Source organism: Nylanderia fulva, unplaced genomic scaffold (assembly GCF_048542155.1).
Source record: "Nylanderia fulva isolate GAGA-0341 unplaced genomic scaffold, ASM4854215v1 Scaffold6, whole genome shotgun sequence".
NCBI classification, from domain to species: domain Eukaryota; kingdom Metazoa; phylum Arthropoda; class Insecta; order Hymenoptera; family Formicidae; genus Nylanderia; species Nylanderia fulva.
Genome location: NW_028190698.1, coordinates 6,133,085 through 6,154,252, shown reverse-complemented (window position 1 = coordinate 6,154,252; position 21,168 = coordinate 6,133,085). Strand labels below are relative to the sequence as shown.

At 32.7% G+C, this 21,168-nt stretch overlaps 1 protein-coding gene across 2 annotated transcripts in view; it reads right to left on the bottom strand.

Annotated features, from left to right (window-relative positions):
• Atg16 (Autophagy-related 16) overlaps positions 1 to 21,120 on the bottom strand; it is a 387,422-nt gene extending 366,302 nt beyond the window's left edge. The window contains exons 1-8 of one of the 2 annotated variants that reach the window (XM_029315355.2): positions 20,651 to 21,120; positions 20,128 to 20,386; positions 19,886 to 20,048; positions 19,626 to 19,714; positions 18,508 to 18,570; positions 17,630 to 17,765; positions 16,187 to 16,292; positions 13,952 to 14,094 (exon numbers count right to left, since the gene is read on the bottom strand). In XM_029315355.2, the coding sequence (XP_029171188.1) occupies positions 13,952 to 14,094; positions 16,187 to 16,292; positions 17,630 to 17,765; positions 18,508 to 18,570; positions 19,626 to 19,714; positions 19,886 to 20,048; positions 20,128 to 20,386; positions 20,651 to 20,780 (1,089 nt within the window). In that variant the 5' untranslated portion in view covers positions 20,781 to 21,120. The remainder of the gene's footprint in view (positions 1 to 13,951; positions 14,095 to 16,186; positions 16,293 to 17,629; positions 17,766 to 18,507; positions 18,571 to 19,625; positions 19,715 to 19,885; positions 20,049 to 20,127; positions 20,387 to 20,650) is intronic. The other variant, XM_029315356.2, reaches the window with a different exon arrangement.
• Between the last annotated feature and the right edge of the window lie 48 nt (positions 21,121 to 21,168).

Below are 21,168 nucleotides of genomic sequence, written 5' to 3'. Positions count from 1 at the left end.
CGTGTAAATCGACTGCGCGCACGTGCCGAGAAATGGGTCGAGCCTTATTACGAACGACATAATCCGGATCAACCGCGCAGAAGAGAGCTATTCTCTCTCTTTCGAAATCCACTTGAAATACGAACTCGTTGAGCGTGCGTTCGTGCCAATTAACTAATTATCGGCCAAGTTAGCATGATCGAGGCAAGCGAGTCGGAATTAATTGCACGATCAAAAGAGCCCATGGTTACTGATGCCGTTGCATAACCGAAAGAGTAATCCCGCAGCGACTCTACAAAACCAAGGGATACCGCGTGGTGTCGAGACCTTCCTTCCGCACGTCTTTTACCAAGACGTAAATCGTTCGGCACCTCCCTCGAGACATAAAATATCACGCGCGAAGCACGTCGGGCTTTAGAGGGAAGAAATACTATTGAAAAACGCGACGAAATTCATCTGATTTTATACAAACCGATGTGACGGCGACGATGCAACGTTCTAGTTTTTGCGAGAATTGCAATACCGTCAGATTTTTACGAGCCAAGATCATAAAAATCTCATGAAACGCGGGGAAAAAACAATTGTCCATTGTGTTTGATCCGTTGATGTATTTGAACGCGAAAATAAAACGTTTCGCAAGATTGAATTTTATAACAACGATTGTGTATATATTGGGCAAAGTTATCTATCCATTTTATAATGGAATTAATCCAAAGTAAAAATGTATTTATTTTGAATTATTTAAAGAGCCATTGCAAGAATTAATATTTATTTAAAAAATTATCAGAGATTACAAAAGATGCAATCTCCAAAAGTACCTTTACGTTTTTCGCGCGTGTACAACAAATGATAAAACATTGGCCTGTGTTCATTTTAAACTTTATGATTAAAAATCTCTTCGAAGTAAATGCTAGTAAATCAGTCTCCCAACTAAAAATTCATTTTTAATCCGTTCAACATAGTTTTTACAAATACCTATATTAAATGTAAAAATTTTAATTTACATAAAAAAAAAAAACAAAATGCATTTCATGTACATATCTCGAAATATAATGCACGTAGTAAAGATATTTATGATTAAATTTACAGTTTAATATTAGTGTAATACAGTGTAATACAGTGTAATTCAGAGTAATTTTAAGTTTTAATGTTCGATGAAAGTTAAAGTTTCGATTTTAGTTAAAGTTTCGCGTTCTTCGAAGTAGTCTTAAGTCAGGTTAAGAGTGCTAGGAAGTCTCGCAAATGCAATCGTAAAATCAGTATTGCGGACAAAGTTAACTATCTCAATTACAGTTTAAATTTTACTTATGTTAATAATGTGTAAATAATTAAGAAATTCGTAGTAGATCTATCTTAGATTCATTAGTGTTATAATTTTTTCATTGAAAAATAAACTTTTCTATAGCAACTTTAAAATTTATTAACTTTAATTAAATGTTTTAATTAATATTCGAATTAATTATACAAAAATAATTATAGACTATAATAGCGATTTCTGTGATATTTCAAATCATTTCAATCATACTTCTCGGATCGCGAATGAAACTGAGCGAATATGCAGGAAGGACGAGCATCAAAAGATTAATTAGATTTGTTTTTCCGCGAGAGCGGCCGACTGCAGAAATCAACCCATATTCGAGAATTAACGCGATTTCAGCGCAAGATATTCGCCGGACTGCATCGTTCATCATGAGCGAGTCGTAACCCCGGGAGCCCGCACCGCGAAAATGTATGAAGTCCTCGAAATCTTTCCTGTACTTCGCAATTTATCATTCAAACCGCCATCTTGGGACTGTTCTCGCCGCGAAGAGAACTCTCGCTCTCGTGGTTAGTGGATTTCTATATCGGAGTTCGAAGACGAAAAGTTTGAATTTTCTTAACCGGCATGTCGAGAGACGCGGTACTTCCAAAATTGTAATTAATTGCGAGACTGCGTGATAATCAGCCTCTTACAACTCCTCCTACTTTGGAAGATTCCGATCGACGAGAAGCGAGATCGGTGGTGCGGTTCAACGGAATCTCTACTTAATTATACTTCAGCGAATTAACTAATTATCTTTTGCTCCTTGCCTGTGCTTCCGCTGTGTCTCTGGCTATCGTTTCTTTTCTTAAACGTTCTCGTTCTTCTCTTTTTAATGTAACGGCTCTGCTCAAGTGCGTTCGTCTAGCACAGTTCCTCGGTCGATATTTCTGTCCGCTTTCATCGTAACTATAGCAACGATGGTTCGCGAAGAGACCATCTCGCCCTCCTTTATCTTCTGACTCGTTTGTCCCGCACAAAGATTCGGCTTTAATTATTATCTTGGACCCATCATAATCTTCGTTCACGCGACGATTACTTTCGACAGTATATTGCCTTCGAGCAATGTCGACGATGCGAGATTTGAGTTGGCTATTTATATCCCTCATCCGTCAATTCGTTAATTCAGAGACAGATCGATGTAATTTTTCGTGACGTTAAGGTACTATCGAGATATTTGTTATAGTTAGTTTCGAAATCGAGCGTACAGCAAGTTTCGACATTTCACATTCGTTAACTAAAATATTAGAATCTGTCCACGTTAATAAACAAAAGTAACGATCCATCAGTCTTTCGCGCATTTACTAAACCTGATAGATTTCCATTTCACGTTTACGTACAGAGAATATAGGTATGGTATCTAACAGATAAAGCTTAGTCATGTTTAACATTAAAAATTGGAGTAGAATATATTGAAATAATTTATTGAAATTATTTATAGCGAATAAGAGAGAGAGAGAAAATTATATTTTTCACATAATAATATAATCCAAAAATAAGACTCTATAAATATATAATAATTATAACTTAAATAGCAAGTATAAATAAGTTATCTCTTGATATTGTAATTATTGGTATCGGTTTATTATTTTTCGATTATGCAAGCTAATTTACTCGTACATGAAAATTTTTAATCAACCACGACGACTGCAATATGTTATATCAGAAATCAGATGGAATTTCCACAATAATTTTATTTTACAAGAGTTTCGATACTAAATGCATATTTCATAATTTTATATTTTTCAGCGTCTTATAAATAAAAAATAAAATAAGTCTAATTTTTTAAACATTTTACTGATATATAGAAAATTAACCCAAATGCCACAAATACAACATAACCACAAACTTTAAATGTACCAAATTACGAATTTAATTAGCTCAGTCTAGTAGGTTGAAGTCGTTGGCCAAAAGTTCTCGACACTTTTAATTTAAATCCGGTTCATATCTGAAGTAGAGAAGAGAGAAAGGCGGTGGTTGGCGGCACCTCGAATAACATCATACAAACCGTGTCCCATTAATTAAATTCCTCCCAAGAAGTTTTACAACGCGCTCGCGATAGATACCACGAGCCAACATCGATGGTTCATTAGATCCGAATCGACACGAGATCGAAAATAGTTTCGCGCACAATTTACTCTCTTTCGTGTCGGATTTTATATGAAATAAAAAGCTGGAAAGGATTATAACTTTTAATGTTATAATTTAAGATTGCAAGCGTTTATAAAAATTTCATTGAGCTCAAAAAGTATCAATTATGTCAATATCATAGTTATATATGTACATATATTTTTTTCATCTTAGTTAGTTTGAAAAAAGCGCCATGTACATAAATGCATAGTCGCGGAGTATGTGTTCGGAGAGTGTGTTTTAAAGTCAAGAGTGTCAAAGAGTGTTTTAGTCTCTTCTATTTCCAGCGGTTTGCAAGAAAGTACATATTGGGCAGCGTTAAAGTGTCATTTCGCGGCATGTGTATAATATCAGGCATAAAGATCGGCGAACAGTATATGTATAATATGCATAGTACTACACGAGAGCATGGTACGCCGGCTAAAGTCAAAAGTGTAAAAGCTCGCGCTTTCCAGCCGATTTCACCCTTTCGCTTTTATCTGCAACGAGAAGCTATATACACGGTTCACAACGCGTTTTAACTTGCAGCTGGCGGTGCATCTACGTGGTCAGGGCACGCAAGCGAGCAAAGCCCCGGAGAATGAAGTCTTGAATTGAACCTAAATCCGATTTAGATCAGAAGCAGTCATTGTGCTATACCTATAATCTCTTCAAAAGCTCTGGACATCGTAATTGGAGCGTGTCTAAGGAACCAACCCCTGTCTTTCTTCCCCCGGTTACTTTGCTGGAGAAAAATTGGCAGAATTAAATGACTAGCAGGAAGAAACTTCGAAGATGTTCGAATCGTTCGCTTTTATACGATCACATTTTTAATACAAGTATATTCAATTTAAATTATAATAAACTCAATAAAAAAATATCGCGAGTAAAATTGCACAAATTAATTTACAAATTCAATTACTTTAATTGATAGTTGGATAATTGACACACACACATGGATGTATTGAATAATATATAAGAATTAATTTTAAAATACGTAATTTAATATTTATTTAATATTTGATGAATTTTCAATTTACGGTCTTTAAGAGATTAAAAAAAGTAAAGTGTTTCTCTCTCTCTCATTATTGTAAAATACGATATAACATTTAAGAAAGTACGCGTAATGGATGCGTTCAGAAAGTCCGGCAACCAATCACAAAAGCCCGCCGTGGTAATTATATGTCAAGTGAAAATGTAATTAGAAGCATTTCACGTTCTCTCGACCGTGCGTCGTGCAAACGACAATTGTAGGGAACGAGAATTGTAACCGGCTACACTTCACCATCAAAGCTATTCAAGTTTAGTACGGGCATTAATTTCTAATTAGTACCTAATCGATATAGGGCATGGAAGACATATACGCTATGTTCTGTACGAGCATGCGGTCCCCGGCAACTGCAGTCCCCGCGCGAATGCATTATACCGGTACATGCATGTTAAATGCTAAGTGCGTTTTCTTATAGCTCTACAAATACGTATTATTCGCGTATACCTGGCATTTGAAGCTTTTAGAAAGATTTCACTCTCGCAGTTGACTATATTACGCCGCATTAAGACGCACTTTAGCGCAATAAAGGACAGATATGAGGGTACTTTTGAAAACTGACGTAAATACTAATTAGTTTCAGTCCAACTACATGGCTTAACGCTTTCACAGAGGCAAGCGTTTTCACGCCGAGAACGGGAAAACAACGAAAGAGAAGCAAAATGTGCGAAACGTAAAATGCGCTCGTCCTTGTCCTTCTATATCGCAATTTATATAGGAGGATATATTACGAGTGTATGCGTGTGTACGCGTTGTCTCGGTATCCGTATTTGTCGGTAAACAAGTATATATATTATTAAACTCCAATATCGTAACGATAAATTTTCGCTTCCAGGAGAAGCTAGTTATTTTTTTTTAAATGCCACACGTTCTAGCATGATTCTCAGCGTGCGTTCCTGACATCGCGACCGGTTCGCCAAATATCTACAGGTTGTTCGCTGCAACACGTACATTGTTCGGGATAAACACACCGATTTCGTTAGCAGCGGCTTGGCTCATCGCCAAAACGTTTACGCGACCAAATAACATAGAAAATTGTAACACTTTTGGAATGCAAATTTGAAATGTAATTTGATTCGATTAACATTTATACAAAGTAATAGAAACCGACATACCAAATTAAATTCTATAAAAGTAATACATATATCAGAATACACGTACTTTTTCTCTCACAACATATTTACTTATTTACAGTGTTTCTTTAACATAACATCAATTATTTACAAGTTACTAAGGACTGAAAATAAATGGCTCTCTATCCTTCTTTTTTTTTATACGAATTAAACTGCATATCTATGAAGAAATAATGAACTTTTCCTCCGGGTTATTTTAAAGCAAATTCTACTTTAATAAGATTTTAATTTAATCGTTAATTATAGAAACTAAGGTGGAAGTTTTCACTCGGATAAATTAAATTCAAATTTGTCAAGCAATGTTTAATTACGAAAAAGTCCGCAAGTTGTGAAATAACTCGTATTCTAAAAGTTAAGATTATTTTTAATTTCTTACATGACATTCAATTTCATTATTAAAAAATTTTCTTGTGACACGTAAAGAAATCAAGAGTTCATCAGTTTCTTTCTTTATCATTTATCCGATGTACACAAGATGTATATGATATCGGTATGTGTGCACGACATAATATACGATGAGTGGTTTACACGCTCTCTAATGGGACAGGGAGAGTCAACCGATCAAGCACTCTCAGGAAATGTCGACGGTAAGCAATTTCCCAACACCGTACGCGCCGATATATCACTAGCATCAAGCTAACATTGTCAAGCTAATCAAACTTTGCAAGAACAAATAATTAATTACTATCTTTCTATCTGACATAAATTAACGTAAGTGTGAGAGATCATATTACATATATCAATTATACAAATACATATAATATATATGTATATATATCGTATCTTTTTAAACTTGAAACCATTTTACATAGAAATAAAAAAAACACGAATAAAAATGCTTTACCAAATCAAATATTATGTACGTGAATCTTCATTACAAGGTATTATAATTCAAATGGCAAAAAAAAAAAAAATATCCGTTCGTATTCCCATACCCATTCACTACATTATAATTTAAGATTCTTTATTAACAAAAAAAATCGAAGAGGCATAGCAGACTCTGTACGTTTATTAAACGTGAAAATAATATCGGAGAAATAAATTCGCTTCTCAGTGCGTACGAGAATAACTGGCGCGGAGCGAATGAGAAACGAAAGGCACAGCAAACTATATTCTCGCCGCACGAATATTGCGCGCAGTACCGAGGGATCTAATAGACATTACGCGCGATCCGATCTTAATTCGATAAAATTGATAGCCGGCCGCCGTCTTTCTCCTGCAAGCAAGCACAATGAGAAAAACGGAAGTACGAAAGATTGAAAAAAAAGAAGAAGAAGAGAGCGCTCCGTACGGATCGCCCTCGTGCAAGGACAACGCGCGCGGCTTGTTCAGGTTAATTCCCCACGCTTTTTTCCCGCGCGATATTCCTCTGCGGCATGCCTGACATTCCTACCTATATCCACCTATTCCTATTAAGGATGTAAATGCGGTAATTTCGCAAGGTAATTACTGGGGGTCGGCATGAAAGTAATGCCTTTGAACGGAGAGGGCTACCAGCATGGAGTGCCTGCTGCCCACTATGTTACCCTGAAATTACCCTATTGGACGAGACGCCTGAAAGCGCATTTTCTGAATTAACGTTTCAGACTCCGACCGAACAGCCTGATTATTAGAGTCGTCATGAGAGCGTCGAGAGATATTCCCTTTACTTCTACTATGATGAGACGTCAAGAAGCCCGCAATTAAGCAACCCCGTCTCTCGGCGTCTCATGATACGCGTCTCTCGACATGCATTTTGAAATTGATAAATCCTCGACGCATCAACTCTTTTAACCGTACAGGAAGAAGTTTTGATGAAACTTATCATGCATTATTCCCGCAGTAAATACCGTTCAAAACATATCATCTACGTTTCATAAATGGCGAAATCTCAACGTACGTAATTGAAACTCAACCGTCAAGTAAATTAGATAATGATGACAGTTGAGATGTGAATACGAGATGAGCACACACCTATAGTAAGTACGTAGACAACGATGAAAGAGAAAATCTGTGCTTTACAGAAAGAGAAAAAACAATAGTTACATTATGTCAAAATAATAAGATAGTTTATTATCATAATCTAAGGTAATCTTGACGAGATTACAAAAAATCTACAAACAAATCAGCAGAAAATTATTATATATTGTAATTATGTTATTACTCAACATGTCACAATTAAATTTTCATTATCATCAAATAACTGAAAAAGTTGGCAATTTCTACATTACAGCGCTCAATTAACGAGAGATTTAAAACAAGATATGCTATTAATTGCATTTGAAAATAATTTAATATTATATAATATTGTTTAAATAAGCATTTTCATAATTTTACAATAATATATTTGATTTTTATTTAATATTATATATAATCAATATTAAATAAAATTTCTATATAATGTATAAATTTTATAGTATCAGATTGTATATAATATTAAATAAAACTACATCACATCACGAGAATAAAGTCTGCAAGCACCTCGGTATCGTTCACGAAGGACACTGCAACTTCCGGAAAGATACTTGATCGAATTAACTGAAGTACAGCAATTAGAGCATCTCCCCTTTTCTCTCCGATTATTCGATTTACAGAACATCGGACTCGTCGGCGTCGCTTGTTACTCATTAGTCAAGATTAAGACCAGACAGGTACCGTGGAATGAGGAGCACGAACGCCGCGGAAGACAGAAAGTGCGCGAGCGATTACGTCTCTTACGAGAGAAAATTGGAGCCGCGCTAAAGGAAGTATGACAGTTCGCCAGTGCCAGACAACCAGGAAATCACCGGTAGGCACCATCTCGGCAAATCGATAGAAGTGACGGCATACAAGGCAAACTCTACGATCGACGACGCCCTACTGCCGCGAAATTGAGTCCATTATCGCCCTGGCCAGGTACCCACCAATACCATCGATATTCATTTAACGCGTCGTTTCCTTGCCGGCGAAGTGACAAACAAGGGTCTGGTGAGAAATATAAAATTTAGAAGTGGAAGTGAGAAGAATATGTTTAAGAGGTTTAAGGTTCTTTTCTGAAAAAAAAAGGACATCGATAAGAAAGACGAAAAAAGAAGAAAGAGCATTAACCGGTTGTTTCATCGAGTCTCTGTCGCATCAAAATCCCAATTTTTTCCCCAATAAGGCGATATATTTTTTATGAGCAATAATAATCTCGCATTAAAACTTTTTACCGCTACTGAATTAATAAGACTGGAAATTTTCACCACTTTGTCTAAACCACGTAAGTGGATTATGAACTTAAATCGTTATATTGCGATACGAACTTACTTTCGTTAATAATATAGATTATAAGATTATTATCTATTAATTATTATAAAGAATTCTTTATAATACAATATTATGTATACAATATTATGTATATCACACAACCCACAAAATAAAAAAAAAAATTATTTGCACTCAAAATATATATACATATTCTTTCTGTTTCTATAAATAAATATTGAATTGGCGGTACCAAAACAACAACTTATTGTTAAAAGAAATGTCATTTAAAAATAATTTTAAAAAATCATTATTTTATTAGTTGGAAATTTTCAAAAAATGAGAAATCTTTTAAATACTGCAAATGACGGAAACTTGCATTCTATAAAGATATAATTAATTTTGATGATAATTTTGGGTAGAGCGCATTTTTTATTACATAAATTACAGATATATATTTTATAAAAAAATATATTAAATAATTTTTAAAAAGATAAGTAACGACAAGAAATTGAACCGAGAAAAAAGTCGCATTTTGTTGAGATCAACAGATGTTATTGCATTCTCAAGACCAAGAACTTCGGAATAAACATCAGATGGTCAGCACCTCTCACACCTCTCAACCTGAATAACCTACAGACTGGTTATGGCTCGAATCCCTCCGAGATCCTCATGTTGTTTCCCGCGTAAGTTTACGCGCCATTGGCCACCAATCTTCGGAATGAAACTGCCGGTGTTCAGTAGATTCCCGGCGAGGCCGTTTTGCAAACGGCGCGTGAAAAAGTAAGTAAGAGCGACAGGACGAGAAGTGCAAACCAAAAGAGAGAGAGAAAGAGGGAAGAGAATCCAGCTGATCTTGGACGGAATGCGCGACGATTCGCGCGAGACGGCAGCTGCGATTTCTCGAATAATCACATTTAACACATCCGGCGATTCGATATACGATATACCCTTGCCTTGCATCCTCGTGCGCGGATATATTGTACATTGTATTCCACCGGTAACCGCCGCGCAATACACGATACGGTATTACTCTACACGGTAAACGCGCGTAGAACAAGCAGCAACTTATACAATGACGTTGGGAAACGACGTATCAAGTATGTAATGGAATTACGCGGCTGGTAAGAACATACTATCGGTCCAATCTCGCTCTATTGCGAACCAGCGAGCATCTTCGCCGAATCTTGTGACATGATCTAACGTGAATACGTGTGTAATTGTCCTGAGGAGAGAGAAATTGCCTCGGATGCTGAAACCACGCGACGATAGCTCTCACGATAGACGCGATATTCTCACAAGGAATTACTATAACGTTAAGGATAAGTTATTTACGAATAATGTATCACGTGGTGAATCTATCAGATATCGATGACTAATCGCGGCAGTAAAAAAATGTTTATGTGATAAGACGGCTAACTTGATCATATACACACGCCACAAATCAAAGTTCAGAATCTCATCTAGAACTGCGAGGACCGGTCACGAGATTAGCAGCCAGCAGCAGAAGCTTTCCCGTCCGTCGATTCCCGTCGGCATTGCCGACAATCATTGCTCCCAACGTTTAATCATGTTACATCAGTACGACACTGACAATCCTATCAAAGTAACGAGGTGCGCAGGTCGGGATATACGTACGACGTGGGACTCAAAGTTTTATCGCGATCGATCATTCCTGATTACTCCTCCATACACAACAGCGCGCGTGTATATCCTCCGACTATCGACAGACCATGTACTTAAGTTCTTATATACAAGAACCCGGCTTCGGGCGCACATCAAAGGAAATAATGTACATTAGTGATCGGCATTTACTGTCATATGCTAAACTTTGAACGTCATATTTGACGCAAATCTTCTAACTTAACTGATCTATATTTTATCGCGTTAGAACATATTGTTTTATTGTAAGATTAAAACTTGAAACTTATCATTTATGCTTGTTATAATTTTGAAATATTATTCGGTAATTTATTAATCACGTATATTACGTATTGTATCAAGTAATTAATAAATTCATCTTCCAAAAATTTGAGATAAATTGTTCGTTAAAAAATTAACGGATATTACTGACAATTAATTTAAGAATTTTGTCACATCAAATTAATTTTAGATCTTATATATGTATGTATCACAAATTATTTTAATCTGCTTGATCTGAATTAATTGCATAAAAAATATACCGCAATAGTAAAAAATATATTTCAAATTTAAATTACTTACGTATAAATCTATGCCGAAAAATATTTCAAAATTACATGATAAATTATATTAATAGGCTTTTGTCACAAAAAAAATAATATTACCCGAGAACATTACTGAGATATTTAATACTTGTTATTAAGAATGATCAATATATCCCTCTTTTCAAGTTGCAATTTCTCAATACAAGTATTTTCAGCATAGAAAATGAAGAGTTGCAAAAAAAATTGATGTGCTTATCAAAGGGATATAGAACAGAACGTTTTTTTCCTCTATTATAGATGTAGTAATAATGAAGGGAAAATGTAAGCGAATGAACTTTGGATAATATGAAGTTAAGAAGCCGCGAGGGAACATCGGGCTGCCTTTCAAAGGTACATAGGTACCTAATATGAGCAGGAGTAACGATCAGTGGCAAGATTCACGGTGTGATTCTGTCCTGACTGACTTTTTGCAGATTGTCATTAGCTTTACGATCGCGCCAACGCCGCGGATTTACATGAACCGTACCGTAATAGATCGCGAGGGAGAAGAAGGTGACGATAAATTTCATATTCTACTGCTGGTAGATTCACGGGCTGTCTCACCAGCGGAACAGACCTGTAATTTAATGCATGTTTTGCGAGACGTCTCTTTATGCACTTCCTGGGACACGTCCGTACAGCCAATCACGTTTTCACGAAGACGAGGGACGAACGCGTCTCATTATCGTAGTTGTTAGGCCATTTGTTCTATCTTAATGTAACTTCTTTTTGTTTGTGCTTAGCGCAATACGGTATGAAAGCTTGATTGAGTACGGTCATATGTACATGATTATCGCGTATATAACTCTCAGCTAGTTAAAACAGCAAATTATTGCCAATAAAGCATTGAAAATATATTGAGGCATTACAATGCCATTTTCAACTTTTGTGTGAGTTAGTAAAATTAGTTTAGAGAGACATGTAAAAAGTTATGATAAATATTCCTATACACATAAAAATGTGTCAAATCAAAATGTATATACTCGTATATATGCAACAATATTTATAATCTTCTTATAAGAATTTGCTGATTCTTAAATTTCAACATTATACAGTCTAATTTCAATATTATCATTGTCTGAAGAATATAAAAAATATATTATTTTATATGAAAATATATTATTTTTCATCCAACTTTTTCTTTCATTTTCTTTTTCATTCGAGAAAATTATTCTTAAATAATAAGATTAATATTTTTCTTGATTGAACTATACAAAATTTACTTGAATAAAAACATTTTATATAGTTCAACCAAGAAAAACACCAATTTTATTATATAAGAATAATTTTCTTGAATGGAAAAGAAAAATATTGGATAGAAAATAACATATTATTTCATATAAAATAATATATTTTTTTATATTCTTCAAATGACATTTAAATATAATACTAAAATAAGACTGTAATATTGTTAAGAATAAGATTATAGATATTATTGCGTATATATGAATATATAAAGATTTCACTTCTTTCTTTCAGTGTACGCCTAAACGGCAAATAAAATTTTAAGAGACGATTAATTACAATTTCTTGTCAATTTATAACATTAATTTATACACTGAAAAAAAATGTGTTAACTTGACTAAACCTTTCAACTAAATTATCATTTTGTTAATTAAATATATATTATAGTATTTAAATCAAATGTACGTTTTGTTAGATTTATTATGTTATATTTAATTTAAATATTTTTATATGTTCAATTAATAATATTTAGTTGAAAGATTTAGTCAAGTTAACAAACTTTTTTCAGTGTAGCAATTATTTTTTATATTGACTTTCATAATAATTCTACAATATTGTATATATCGTAATAAAATATAATGACTTGTAATCATCTATAGATAATCTCGTCAAGCATTCTTGCTTGTCAATAATTGTAAAAAACAATTTTAATAGTATATTGCAAGAAAAAAAAAACAAAATGCGCAGCAGTCTTTTGTCCGTATTATTTTATTTACGGCTTTCGACGCGCGTAATTTCAACGCTTCGTTCGTAATCTGCGGATTTAAAAAATTTGCAAACTCAGCGTTGTCGGATGAATTTTCGATATTTCGTTCAAGTATTGTTGCGCGGAACGTTTCATCTCTTCGTGAGAGGGATGAAGCCGCTAATTCCGTAATACATTCGGCTTTACAGTGAGTATCCATAGAACCGTGGTACAATTATGAACGAGCAGCAGCATATTTGAATGGCAATCGAAAGTCGGAAATTTAAATCTTTGAAAAGTTATCAATATTAACCTAGATATGACGGAAAAACGGATCAAGCGATGTTTCGTACGAAAAAAAATTGAGTGAATGCTTAAAAAAACATTTAGTTCTTCCTAATAATTGATTTATATATTGAGAATATTATCCTCATTTCTATTTTAATACAAATTATTAAAAATATACATATATAATAAATAATAAATATCATGCCGTTTTTACGGCTTCAAAAGATTGTAGATGTGAGTATTATATTTCATTTTATATTCAAATTTTCTCACGTCATGTAGAATCTGTTATCAGAACAAATTTGTAAAAGCTTTTTGCAAAAAATTCTGATAGAAGTGCAATAAAAATAAATTTCATCTATATAAACCGCTAAATCTCTATATGCAATTTTTAGATATATATTTTATATCTTTATTGTTTTTGCTTTCATTGCGTGACAAAAACTTTATATATACGATTATTATATATAATATATTTTACAGTTGACTAACACATACGACAAATTTTATAGAAATGAATTAAACATAATTCATGTGATATAACTTTATATCACGGTGTTATGCGAATTATTAACATCGCATTGAAAAATCTAAATAATATGAAACCTTAAAATGCATATATTGCAGGTGTTTCTGGCTATTTTTAGCGGCCCTTTTAAGCTCTCATGCTGCTTCGAAAGTGCGTGGCAAAAAGCATAGGACCACACACTAAGACAATTTGATGCAAAAACTTACCTTTAGGCGAAGATCACTAACGGTCCAGACGCGGCTCGCATAATCGTTGGATGCTCCAAGAATAAGGGTGCCCGTCGAATCGAAGTCCACCGACATCACACCAGCGTTGCTGCCGACGAGGATGCCTTTACTCTCCGATGTGCCTACAACAGGACATTCATGCACACGTTATCATACCATTACCTAACGATGTTTGTGTTTAATTCTTCGTGTTTACGTGCCTCCATCAATTACTTTGTTCCTTATTGCAGGATCGTTCCACTCTATCTCTGTCTCTCTTTTCCCCTTTGCGCCTATACCGCGCATTATTCTCTGAATATGACTAATTAAATTTATGCCCTGACGGCTTAATTGGCAACGAGCAAGTTGTGTTGCAATCCGAAGCAGCTTATAAGCACCTCAAAGCGGACAACAGGGGAGAAAGGGGGAAACAAATAGAGAAACATAGAAATAGGAATGTGAAAGAGCAATGAAGAAGCGCGCAGAATAAAGCCGAGAAATGGATAATGTGTGGAAATCCAGAATAGCAGATCTCGAGTTAAGCGGATATAACCCATACAATAAGAATGAATGTTTCATTCAATTTGTAACGGGAGATGCGAGGGATTATATTCGAGAACGTTATAGCATATGTGCGATCGCTTCGCTGCAGAACGCCGACAGGCTGATTTTTGCTAGACGTGGCAAGGACGAATCATACAAGCGCCGATCATGCAAAATAACCTGTTGATTTATTAAACCTAATTTATTATATCAATAGCACAGAATTTTTTTTGAAATAAAAATTTGCCGTAAAAAACGAAGCAATAACATTCAGAGGCACACACGTTATAATTATATACTAATAATTAGTTCTTTTATACAATTTATATATTTGATTTATGGTTTACATTTATTTACCAGAGATATTTATCGAACTCGAATAGGAAAATTATTCTTTTATTGCAAATTTTTAGAAAATTATCTCTTTCCCTCTCCTTATCTCTCTCTCCCTCTCTTTCAAAACTACTAAAAAAATATTACTTTGCTACATACACAAATCAAAATTAAAGACAATGTTATTAATTTTAAATATATCCCTGTACATTAATATCCTGATAAAATCGTGCTGTGAAATAAAAGTATATTTATGTTGACAAATACTTAAGTTATTCTGCAGATACTTAATAGACATCTTTAGTAGCACTAGCGCAGGTTCTTATATCATTGTGACTTGCTAGATAATATCAATTTTACGCGCGTATAAACCATAATTAGATCATAAAACTATAAGTACGCTATTAACGTGATATATATGCGAGGTCGATAGCAGTGGGGGTTATATTCCTCGTTCATATTCTGCTCGAATCAATAAACAATTTTTAATTAAATAGTTAGATGAAAGAATTATTAATTAGAGAATAATAATTACCGAAAGTCGAAGTGTAAACAACTGCAAATACCTCTCACGGTTTAAAGGCGCGAACGACCGAACCGCCATAACGCGACTGCGAAAGCGCGCAAAAATTGCGCGGGAAAGAGAGGAAAAGGCGGGAAAATTTAAATAACAGGACGAGTGGATTTTCTGGCGCGAGATCCTTTTTCGCCCCTTTGCATGCAATACTCTCGACTACACTGTGCGACCGAGGTGTCGTTTACCCGCGTGAATGCTCCGGCTAATCGCATTCTTTCTCTCGCACGCGTTCTCGACGCCTTCAATGTAATTTACATCCCCCTACCGTGGCAATCGGCCATGTCCGTCGTAATTTGTGGCAACGATGCATGTTCGACTTTGCGTTACAAGCACTTGGAAGCGTCTGATTGACCAATCAGGACAAAAGGAGCAAGGATCTTTTTGAGTAGTCAATCACAAACGCTACCTTATAAAACGCGCCAAAGCGATTATAATTAAACCAAGTTTGCGCAAAGACGCGCGTATTATACACAATACAAATTTCTTAAAAATATAATATGGATAAATAATTTTGTTCTCTATCTAATTTTAATATTCTCGAAATATCAATATTAAAAATTTTTTTAATTCGATAAATCATGATTTAACGTTAATATTCCATAATAAAAATTATATTTATACTATATTTTGTTATATTATTTGTACTAAATTAAAGAAAGAATATTTTAAGAGATATACGTACAAGTACTCTAAAATATAATAATTTTTAATATTATTAAATATATTATTTAATAATTATTATAAAATTATTATAAAATACATTCTCCCTTTTTATTAATTACCTTTAGTAATGTTCCATAATTTCACTTTCCTGTCAGCACCACCAGTAGCCAGAATTCTATCAGTAGGTGACCATTTAACAGCATATACTTCTCCCTCATGGGCACTCTGTAAGGTTTATATAAACACTTGATATATATAAGTGTTAACAATTTTGCATGCATTCAAGTTATTGCACAAATGTTGGTCGCACAATACATGACAATAATATTACAAGATAGAAATTTGAAATCAAAACAGAAACATACATATAATTATATTATTTTAAATATATATCTTTATATTTACGCGCATAATTTTATTATTATATTATCTTAGTGATGAATATCTAATTATTTAATTCATTGTCAAACATAGATAAGATTATTTACTTAAAATGCAAATATTGTAAAATATTCAATTAAGATTTAATGCTTTAATAAGAAAAATGTATATTAATAAATACTGCTATAATCTATCGAATATGATATATTCAGATATAATATAATTATACTCGCATTTTCACATTCAAAGCACATGTGTAAAATGAAAATGATATGTGCGCAATTAATTTAGAATGAGAATGTGGATAAAGGAATATGGATAGGATATCCTTCTTTTATATATATATATATATATATATATATATATATATATATCATTAATTTAAAATAAAAGCACAAAAGAAAAATATGTGAAGATGCAACTTATACACATTAAATTCAATAAACAATATTATATTTTTGTTTGTGAACATATTCAAAATTTAATAAAAATTAAAATACTGTTGTATTAAAAAATGTTACAGATTATATGTATAATGATGTGTGTGTGTGTGTGTGGGGGGGTGTGTATGTGTATGATTGTGTGTCCAAGTAACATGTGTACATATTACTGTATAAAGAAATATAGCTTATCATAAAAAATGAAACAATTGTGTTGCAATATATGCCATTAGTATAGTTCTCGTTATTTAAGTTAATAATTATCAGTAATTTATATAAAATTATACTATTAATGAATTATATTGTATAATATTATATATTATACTATACAAAAATATACTATTTTGTCAAACAAACTTCATTTGATTTCTATAAATAAAAAAAATATATAGTTATTATTCAACTTGATTTTTCAAAATATATAAAAGCACTAATATCTATTGTTTAGAATTTACCAATGCAAATATCTATATATATTTGCTAATATTATAGAAATTCCATAATTAATGTTACTTTAATCTGAAAAAAAAATTTGAAACTCTACAAACTTTTTGAACATCTAGATTTTTTGTAAATATCTAAAAAAATTTATGTTATATAATACGATTTTTTTTATATATGTATATATGCATACAAAGCATGCATCTTACGTGTCAGTGTTAGAAATATTATGTATTGAATGATGTTAATACTTCCATGATAATGAAGAAAGTACAATATAAGATTTTAAATTCAACGTACAAATGTTACGGATACTTTTGTTGGCACTGCTGTCGGAAGACCAGCAACTTCTTTTAAACTTAAACGATCAGGACTAACAGGTCGTGTATCTCGTGCTGCATCTTCTAATTCTTTTTGCATCTTTGCTTGCCTCTTTCTGTAATAACAAATATTTTGTAATGAGAAACATATAGATTTAGTAAATATATTACAATTCCACAAAGTTGCAAAGCAACTTAAAGCATACATATATTATAACATTGATATGTTCTGCAATTTTCATATTATATCCCTTCTTGCAAGAAAGCTAAAAAATAAGCTTTATATAAAAACTAATTATATTACTTAAACAAATAATTCACCATTTCTTATGATGCACACTTTTTACTAGATTTTTTATTAGTTTAAAAATATGCAATTTTTGTAATGTATATATATTTTTCTCTCATGTGTGTGTGTGTGTATACACGTGTACATATAATATAAATTACAAAATTATTGTATGTACATGCAATTTTCACTTTTGCTTTGAATTACCAGCAAAATTAATTCTGTGCATTTATATTGTATAAATGTATTATTAAAAAAGTAGATAAAAAAGAAAATTATTTGTTTACCTTTTCAAGTTTGTTTTCTATAGTGATAGATAGTACAGTAGTATTCACATATACCATATTTTATCTTTTATTTACATACAAAAGCTTAAAAAGAGTCAAATAATTTAATAATTGTGTATCCATTTTTAGAGATAAATCAACACAAATATATAATGCATATATAAACGCCAACCATAGATAAAATAGATAAATCATAAAATACCAAGTGTAGTATGTAGTTTGGTTAAATTACCAGCCCAAAGCTTTAGCATTAAGCAAAATGTTTCATTTCATGAAACTTACCCGAGCTTTGATAAGGTATACTTTGAAAAGGTATGCATCAAAAAGGCAGTTGGACTCGTAAAACTGAAAAGAAAATGTCAAGCAATGTGTCTAGTGTAGAAAGCCCTAAAGTGACTGAATGTTGTACATTCTGTGGAAAATTCAACTTTAATAAATAATGTCTATAGTTATCTTTATAAATATTAATTTTATATATATCTTAATATTTACATATAGGTATAAACATTAAATGTTGAATATCAACATATCTATTATTTGAATTATTAATAGACGTTTATATATATATGTATAACTCTAATCAAAAGATTTGACTATTAAATCTTATTGTGTAGCATTTATAAATACAAATATTAATTACTTTGTTTAACTAAAAATTTATAGTGTAATGTGAATAATGTGCATATCACAATGTTAATCAGAACACATAGTTTACATATTTACAATTTTAAAATATGTAACATGCGTTCTAATAAATTGTAAATAATAGCAATCTGAATTATTTAAAGACACAAACTTGAAAAGATTTATTGTATATATTGTGTAAATTAAATGAAATTAAAACAAAGATAATGTTTTAAAACTGAATAAGTTTTTTGTAAATAAGTTTTAAGTGTTTTTAATGAAATAATGCATCCATTTCAAGAAAAGAGTAGATAGTCTACAGAAAAGTAGTGCTGAAGAAAGATAAAGATTTCAGAGAGACAAAAAGATTGTATTCAAAGGAAACTACTTTCACACAAAACTACACTGACTGGTAACATACAAATATACATATAAAATCTAAATCAACTAAAATGCAGAAAAAATTGGTTAATACTTCAAAGCTCTACTAAGCAGAAATACAATTATTATATTAGAAGTCTAGAATTAGCATGCAAAACTATGCATATATTTCATCACATTACACATTAAAGTAAACACATGCTCAATCAGAGTCTTATGTTGATTATACTGCTTTGCGCTTACATCTACAAGCATAATCATAACTCTAGAGAAACTATATAATCACGAATTATACTATATTACAAGTAAAAATTTATTACGACAAATTCTACAATCTATATTTCACTTTCTAACATCTAAAGTGCATAATACATATTGTTTGTACATTTACTCACCTTAAAAAGTTGTCATTCTCTTCATTCATTTTTTCTGCATCTCTGGCTTTATATTTTATTAAGCGTTCAATCAGTTGTCGATTTTCTTCCTGCAAGTTTATAAATTTAAATAAATAATGTTAATAAACAAAGTAAAGATAATTGAATATCTAAAAATAACTTATGACTTGATTTAACCTGATGTATAGAAAAAGATATATTACACAATTTTATTCAATGTTTGACATAATTAGAAAAAAGCAATTATATAATGTATATACTTGTGTTTTTCTAAGCTTTTCTTCTAAAGATGCGAAAGCTAGTTGCAAGGCCTGATGTTCATCTTTGAGCATCTGATTAACACTTTCTATTTCTTTCTCTCTACCAAGGCATTTAGTTATTTCTGAACGTAAGTTGACATTAGCTTCCGAACTTTCTGCAACACTGAAAAAGAGCGAATAAATTTATGAGAGAAGCTGTTTTATACACATGTACATTTATAAACGATTAAAATTGATTTTACCTGGCTTCCTTTGCTTGAAGTTCTTTTGTTATTTCTTGCAATTTGTTATTGAGATCTACTATTTGTTGTGTGTGTTCTCCTTTCCTCTTGTGTAGCATCGCCAACTCTTCCGCTTGTTTTAAAAGTCTGGCTTCAAGATCAGGATTTCCACCTATACCGATACTGCCATTGGCTACCTCACGACGAAGGGTCTCATTTGCAATTGTCAACTGCATGTTTGTATTTCGCAGCGTGTTTGCACTTTCAAATAATCTATTATCTATAAAGTAGAAATATCATGAAGTTAACAAACTAATATCAAAATAAAAGATCTTGTGTAGGAACTAATGGGTACTTTTTATTCAAAAAGAAAGAAATAGATAAGTAAAAAATCTATTAATGAACATTGATCCACAGATAAAATCTAACCAAGCAAGACATATGGTAAACAATATAATACCGTACAGCAACGTCAGGGTATCCAAAATAAGACGCATTATAAAATTCCGATAAATTAACGTGAGATCGTAAGTAAGAAACTTACGCAAGCTGATGAGATCCGCAAAACAACTGGTTTGCGATCTGTTTCTTTCGCGTAACTGCGAAATTAAATCTTTCCGCCAGCTGATGTCCTCCCGGGCGACGAGCGACACACCTGCTTCGTTCGAGGTCATTTTTCTCCGGACTAATTCGCACCGCGCTTCAAAAATAAGCAATTACAACTATCGATTTAACCTTGATCGGTACCGTTTCGACAAGGAGGCTATAAACAACGATCTTCCAACAATCGTCACTCCATGATGAAGCCTTCCTCACGACGACTAGTAACTTCGACCGTCAAAGAATTACATTCAACCGTCAGTCGGTGTATCGCGTTCGAATATCTCGTAAAAATCACATGACATCGCTGCATTAACGTAAATATTTTTAATTATGAAAATAGCTATTCTAACCTAGACGTGTATAGGTGTACCAAACACTACGCTGCGCTACTTTGAAATCTTTGAATTGCCGTGGTATCGATATCACGTCGCCAGTAAGAATCGACGTTGCGATATATCG